This window comes from Phaseolus vulgaris, chromosome 10, assembly GCF_051622355.1.
Source record: "Phaseolus vulgaris cultivar YP4 chromosome 10, ASM5162235v1, whole genome shotgun sequence".
In the NCBI taxonomy this organism is placed as follows: domain Eukaryota; kingdom Viridiplantae; phylum Streptophyta; class Magnoliopsida; order Fabales; family Fabaceae; genus Phaseolus; species Phaseolus vulgaris.
The window spans coordinates 7,305,246-7,313,344 of NC_143507.1; the positions used below are offsets into that span (position 1 = coordinate 7,305,246).

Here is an 8,099-nt window from a genome sequence, read left to right on the forward strand (position 1 = left end):
CATTTTTTATTTTAATTTTTAATTTAAAAATATACAAGTTAACTAGTTAGCCTGTCATGCTCCATCCTTAACCTGCTAGGTTGATAGACTACTTTCTTTTCAACATTTATAATGAAACGAAAATGTTTGCCAAAGTAAAAATATGATGTTGAATAAAAAATATATAATTTTTAATATAAAAACATATATATTTTATTAAACTCAATCTTTTGTGTAAGGTAAGAAATATTTTACAACCTGAAGACACTTAATATCTTGTAACGACTTCTAATATTCATATATAAACATTCACAAACAAGAAGAGAAGTTAACAACAACATTAATTTGGGTTGTATGAGGAACAAGAAGTTAACATGAAACTAGAAACTGGGTAATTTTTAAAGGGGAGTAGTAGATGTACTGGAAGCTTTTGTTTTGATTCAATTAAAGGCTTGGTCATGGATTAAATCAAAATCACAGTTTGTGCATTTTTTCTTTTCTGATTGGTGTATAGATCTGTTGGTTTGTATGAAAATAATTTCATGACGTATTCATTTAAGTTGTATCATCAGTCATCAGTATCAGTTATTTTTTTTTATTTTTTATCTTTTTGTGTTATATAAATATAACACTCAATAATGTAAGTTTGTAACAATTTTTTATTAATAATATATATCATTTTCTTTTCTCTTCTTTCTCTATGAGATATACAAAACTAATAAAATCATTATAAAAAGTATAAAAAAAAGTTATTTTAGAAACATTCCGAAACTTGTATATTCAAAATTTCAAGGATGTGATAATTATTTTGCATATGTTGATGTAGGAAGGTAAGAAAAAAGTCATGGCGATAAGCAGGAACAGTTTGGAGTGGTAGCTGTAACTGTTCCATGGGCATTCTTCCCAGAACAATAAACTTGCTTTCCTTCTTCATGAGACACAATCTTAATTTCATCCAATGTAATGTTGAAACAACCTTGTGGACCACAATTTAAGGTAATTGCTTTATCACGCACACATGTTCCATCAAATCCACGAAATGTGATTCCACTCACTTCTACACCTTCATCCTATTACACCAAAAATAAATTTTAATAAATAATAAATAAATGAAGAGTTAAATATGTTTTTTTTCGTGTAAATACTTATAGTAAAAAAACTATTCTAAATGTTTTATGTAAGGCAACAAACAAATTCTATCATTGTATTATAATATTTTAACATTATAAAGTGTTATTGTCAGCTATGAGTTAAAATAAGTATTTTAACATCTCAATACACACATCTGTTTATAAAGTAAATTTTTTTTTACAATAACCAAATCCAATAATTTTCGTACTATAAGTATATAAAAGGTCTAAAATTTAAATAAAACGAAAGTGAACGAAATTACAAGAAAAATATATTTAGCCCTAATATATTTTAATTAGATGGATAATTAATCAGAGACACGAAGAAAGTTAGTGACTACAAAATTTAAAATATTAATTGTGAGTTTAGTGATTACCTTTGGAGAATAATCATTATAGAATTGGTCAATGATTATTGGGTTCCCAGCTTTTATCAATTTAATTTCCTCAAAAGTGATTTCTCTTGCATAACCTGATCCATTCTGTAAGAAAAATATGAAATATTCCTTTCAAATGGTAAGAAATAACGAGAAAAAAAATATTTAATGTTTTTTAACATTTTTGTTTTTTCGTATATACGTCTGAAAATTCCTTTGATTGATCAGTTTTTATCAAGCACACCTCTAATTAATCAATTTTACAGGATTCAAAATTACTTGACCTGTGTATATATAATTATAGCATAATTAATGGGTATACATGATTTTTTTTTTCTACTTTTATCTCATTTTCAAAGTTAAGAAAATATTAATTACTTTTTTAATTATGTTGTTCACTTAATTTTTAATTAATGTGGAGTAGAAATGAAATAGAAAAATTTATAACTATTTTATTAAGATAAAAAAATTATTGCATTTCAATATTTTTTTAGTAAAAAACTTAAAACACAAATAAAAATGAAAAAAAAAAATACTCACAGGAAATGTCTTTATTCTTGCTCCATTTGTTGTATTGGTGAAGCTGCAGTTTCGTACATAAATTTGTTCTGCTGTATTATCATTGCCTCTACCCAAGCTGCCAATGCTGATTAATTCATCACACTTGGTTAAAGTTAGGAATATATAACAAATTATATTAATTTTATCAATGCAAAAAACTTATATTCCTTCATTCTCAAAATTATATTGCAATATAATTTGGAAAAAAAAATCACGGGTGTAAAATTCTTAGTATATTAAATTGATTCAAATAAATTACTTTAGGTGTTTATGTAAAATTTTAGAAAAAATATGAATGTAAAAGTTATGAGATGAGATAATAGTTTTATATATCATCTTCAGAGTGTGTGACAATTCCCTCAAACTCTTAATGTCTTTTGTCTTTTTCATATTAATAATTGTTTTCACATTAATAATTGTAGTGTTAAGTTGAGGGTGTGAATATATTTATTCCATTCTGCAATATTCTTATATTATTTAATATTTTTATATTATTTAGAATTTAGAGTTTTGAAGTGAAAGATAATTTAAATACGTATTTTATTTTTATTTTGAGATATATTTTAAAAAAAATATTAAATTACAAAATGAACAAGATCTTAAATACCATGATAATTTTAATGTGATCTCTCAAATTGTTAGGTGGTTATTTTGTAGGATGGGATTTATAGGAGATCTGAAAGAGGGTTTTTTTTTTTTATCTGGATTGTATGTTTCTCTTTGTGCAATGAATTTGTTTGTATAAAGGTTGAAGTATCTGAACTACTTTTATTTTATTTATTCGATTGATAAAAAAATAATAATTTTAATGATGTTATTTTAACAAATTTAAAATCAAAACAATATCATTTTAGAAAAAACACATTAAATAATGATATATATATACCTTATTCCATGGCCTGGTCCACAAGCAATCTCAGTAACATTGATATAAGAGGAGTTACCACTGATGCCAATACAATCATCACCTATTGAGAAAGTGAGTGTAAGTTTAAAAGTGCAGATAATAATGTTATTATATAACTCTTGATGGAAAAAACGTACACGAAAACAACACATAAACACGAATCAACTGCAAAAATTAAACAACACAGAATTTAACGTGATTCGGTTACGTCTACGGACAACTAATTAGGTTTTCATTTTGTACAAGTAAAAAAATCTCTTAAATAGAGATTATAGAAGGAATACAATAATTAAGCCCACTCACTAAAACATGATGTCTAGTCAGTTCAACCTAATTGGTCCTGACTTGACACTCATCAATAACTACATTAAAATTTAAATTTGATATTATATATCTAGATACAAATATATAAAGTTGGTTTACCAGATGCTATAGTTGAATCTCTGATCCAGATATTTTTGGAAGCATAGACATTAAATCCATCAGTGTTGGGAGAGTTAGCAGGAGAATGAATAGTGATAGCAGAGAAAATGGCATTCACACAATCATTCACGTTTATGTGAGATCTTGGACTGTTCACAATTCTCAAGTAACTAACCCTAAGATCATTGCATGCATTGAAACTAATCACCTGCATCATTCACAATTATTCAATTATTCAATTTGAATATGAAAATGAATGTAAAAGAGAAAGAAATAATGAGAAAAGAAAGTGTAGAATAATGAAAAACCGATGGTTGTTGACAAGCTTTGCATGGCCACCAAGTAAAACCTAAGCCATCTAATAATCCTTCTCTTCCATCAACTATGAGACCATTCACATTTGACATCAAGATCCAAGTAAAATAATAAGATACCCATTTATTCTTCGCAGGTGCAACTATTTTTCCTCCAATCTACAAGAAATGGTACAAAATTAAATAAATTAAATCAGAAAAAAAATCATATTGTAAGGATTTTGTTATTATTATTATTATTATTATTTAACACAATGTTTTTTTTTTATCAGCAATAAACAATGAATAAATGTGAGTCACTTTAGGGGTGACCCAACCCTTATACAAAACACACGACCTTTAACCTTGTTCACAACACACACCCCGCCAACTCCTAAGAACTTAAATAAAATCGAAAAGAACCGCCAACAACCCTCACTCTTATACCCAAATAAGACATCAAAACATCATCTTCATACAGACCAAAGGATCAACACACCAGTCAGAGAAGGAAAAGATAGCATCCTGCGACTTGGAAGTAACCCAAGCCCATGCCTTTAGTTGCACCAACGCGAATACTTCCAATACATCTATTACACCCCCTCTAAAAATTACTCTGTTTCTATGTTTCCAGATTTCGTTGACGACCGCGATCCAAATCACTCCCCAAACCTCATTTACCTACCGAAACAGACACGTTACTCAACCTAAACTGAGAGAAATTTTGCACTGGAACATTATGAAACACACTTTGCACGCCCAACCAAGCACAACAAAGGTTCCACACTCGCCACGCAAAACTACACTCAAAGAACAGATGAGTGTTAGATTCCTCCTCCACCCCGCAAAGACTACACACAAAACTTACCACCGTGATCCCACGTTTTTCCAAGTTAGCCTTAGTAGCCAACTTATTTTCCAACACCCTCCACGCCGTAACATGTGCAGAAGGTACAACCTTACACTTCCAGAACTTTATAAACTCCCCCTCTCTCTCCCCTATTCGCCCCCCCCCCCCCCCCCTAGACGGAGATATCCAGTTTTAACCGAATACCCTACCTCCTCCCCTTCCTTCCACTCCCAGTTATCTTCCTTCTCCAAATTCAAGCTCACACCCTGAACTTCCTGAGACAGTAGACACACTAAACTCTTTTCCCACTCAAAAAGACTCCTTCTCCAACCAAACTTCCAAACTCAAACATTGTTGTTCCAAGCCCCTACCTCTGCCACCGAGGAAGCTTTTGAGACACTAAGTGAAAACAGCCTCGGGAAAACACTTTTCAACGCCCCCTACCCACCCAATTGTCTTCCCAAAACATAACTTCCTTCCCATTACCCACCTTCCAAGCCACGGCATCTTAAAAATTCTGACCCCACCCTTCTAAGCTCCACACCTCCCTTAAATCTTTCCACCACAGGGAATCTGAACTTCCTCCCCTTCCCTCTCTCAAAATTCTCCAGCCCCCGTACTTGGAATCAATTACCTCCTTCCACAAACCACCCTTATCCGACCCCAGACGCCAAATCCATTTACCGAGTAAAGCCAAGTTGAAAATCCTTAAGTCAATGACGCCAAGCCCTCCATCCTCCCGCGCTTCACACACCTTTTTCCAAGAAGCCCACGCTACCTTTCTTCCATCAGAGCCCCAACCCCACAGGAAATTCCTTTGAATACTCACTATCTCGTTTGCCACCCCAACAGGCATTTTGAAAAGAGAAAGGTAAAACAAAGGGATAGAAGAGAGAACCGACTTGATCAGGCAAATTCGCCCTGCCATAGACAATAGCCTGCCTTTCCAACTACTCAATCTTCTTTTCACTCTATCTATCACCCCAGCCCAAAACTCCTTTTTCTTATGACACCCTCCTATCGGCAAACCCAAATAAACAAAAGGAATTGTCATCACCTCGCAATTAAGAATTGTCGCAAAACGCTGAATCGATATTTGCTTTACCCCCACACCTCCTAACTTGCTCTTCATAAAATTCACCTTAAGCCCAGACGCAAGTTCAAAACAATTCAGAGCCGCCTTAATATTGAAAATGCTCTTGACATTAGCTTCACAAAAGAAAACAGTATCATCAACATACTATAACATGTTAACCTTCACCTTCTCTCTGCCAATCTCCAGACTATCTATCATCTTCCTCTCAGTTGCCATTCTAGACATGCCTGCCAAGCCTTCCGCCGCAATAAGGAACAAAAAAGGGGCTAACAGATCGCCTTGTTGAAGTCCTTTTTTTGGGAAGAACTCCTTAGACGGACTACCATTCACTAACACAGACACAGAAGCAGACTCCAAACACCCTTTTATCCAACGAATCCATTTACCACAAAAACCGAGCCTTTCTAACATATAATAGATGAACTCCCATCTCACTGAGTCATACGCCTTTTCAAAATCGGCTTTGAAGAAAACACAACTTTTCTTCCTTCTCTTTATCTCATCCAGAACTTCATTGGCGACTAACACACCATCCAACAAACCCCTCCCCTGAAGAAAGGCGGACTGCCTGACATCAATGACTTTTGCAATCACCTTTTTTAGACGCAGCGACAGAGCCTTTGAAATAATTTTGTACAGACATCCGACCAAAGAGATAGGTCTAAACTCCCCAAGCCGCATAGGATTTTCACATTTAGGGATCAAGCATAAGAACGACGCATTTGAACCCCGAGGCCATTTTCCGAAGGATTCAAAATCCTTTACTGCAACCATAATATCTGCTTTGATGAGATCCCAACAAAACTTTATGAATCCCATATTAAAGCCGTCTGGACCAGGACTCTTCGAGCTGTCACAACTCCACACCGCTTCCTTAATTTCCTTTTCAGTAAAATCTCCAACCAACATCTGATTATCCTCTACGGAAATGGAATTAAAACAAACGTTGTCCAGCCTAACCGGCAACTCTTCATTTCCAACAAACCTGGCTTCGAAGAAATCTCTGACATTAACCTTAATCTCATCCTTATCCTCACTCCACCGGCCGTTCTCAAAAACCCCATGTAACTCATTCTTAGCCCTCCTCCATTTAATAGATGAGTGAAAAAATTTTGTATTAAGATCACCTTGCTTCAACCATTTTAGCCTCGCCTTCTGCTTTACCACTGCCTCTTGCTTGAGGAGATTTTTGTTAAGTTCAGCTAATAAAGACTTTCTTTCCTCCCTCTCAAGCACATTAAGGTCAAACTCATCATCTCTTGTGTCCAACTCCCTAATCCTTTTTAACAGCCCATCACCCTCCTTATTCACATCCCCAAAGACCTCCTTATTCCATACTTTTAAGTCAGCTTTGAGTTTCTTCAATTTTTCTTTAAACACATATATCCCTCCACCTTGAACCTCATACTTAGGCCATCTTTCTTTCAGAAACACCTTAAATCTACTGTCACTCTGCCAAACATCCAGACTCCTGAACGGTTTCGGACCCCAATCAACGTACTCATTTTTAATAATAATCGCACAATGATCGGAAACCGATCTACTTAGTACGTGTTGTTTACAATTCGGTCATGCTTCAACCCATTCCTTTGACACAAGGACTCTGTCGATCCTACTCTTCACTAAACCATTAGGTTTATACCACGTAAACTTCCTTCCTGTCATCGGAATATCTACCAATTCTGCTTTCTCGATAAAACTATTGAAGCCATCTATTTCTCTACCATAGTCAGACACAAAAACCAAACTCTTCCTCTCCTCCCTTCTTCTGATTGAATTAAAATCACCCACTACGCACCAGGCCATATTCACTTGTGTCAACCTGTAATTACAAATTTCCTCCCAAACCTCCTTCTCTCGTAAAGACCCAGAACAATAAACATTTACTATTGTGACCGGGGTCTCCTTCCCAAGCTTCCATAGCCCTTCAATAATAGAATAATTTCTACCATTAAAGAATCTTGACATCTGAAAACTATTTTTCCTCCAAATCGTAATAATCCCCCCGGCATTATTAATAGCTCCGTTCTCAACCCACTCTATATCATTAGTACCCCACAACATGAAGACATTTTCCCTACTAATCTCCGAGCTTTTCGTCTCTTGTAAACACACCAAATCCGCCTGCTCCTTACTTATCAGAGTTCTTAGATACTTTCTCTTTAAGGAGTCACCTGTCCCCCTTATGTTCATGTTAATTATCTTCATCGACATTTACCCTAAACTCCCCCCTAAACCTCAAATTACTGTTATCCCGAACTTCCAAAGACTGAATTCTACTAATGACAGTATCTTCTTGAGCATAGCGAGTGTACCCCATATCCTTGCCAGCCTCCCACACTCTAACTGCTTCAGACTCAACATCTTTCAACCTGTAAATTCTGTTGCAATTCTCAATTGCACTGTCTGACAAGAGAGTAGACGTAGGCCTCACCCCGGATTGCTGAACCAGATAATCTACCTGAGCCACCCTGATTTCCACC

General features: G+C 34.6%; 1 protein-coding gene across 1 annotated transcript; it reads right to left on the minus strand.

The window, feature by feature from the left end:
* Positions 1-2,934: 2,934 nt before the first annotated feature.
* On the minus strand, positions 2,935-7,809 carry LOC137818492 (uncharacterized). The gene is made up of 7 exons (XM_090296044.1): positions 7,259-7,809; positions 5,844-7,087; positions 5,155-5,729; positions 4,730-4,795; positions 3,686-3,850; positions 3,378-3,585; positions 2,935-2,993 (listed from the first exon to the last, which is right to left on the minus strand). The coding sequence occupies exons 1-7, from the start codon at positions 7,807-7,809 to the stop codon at positions 2,935-2,937; spliced, it is 2,868 nt and encodes a 955-aa protein (XP_090152170.1).
* Positions 7,810-8,099: the final 290 nt, after the last annotated feature.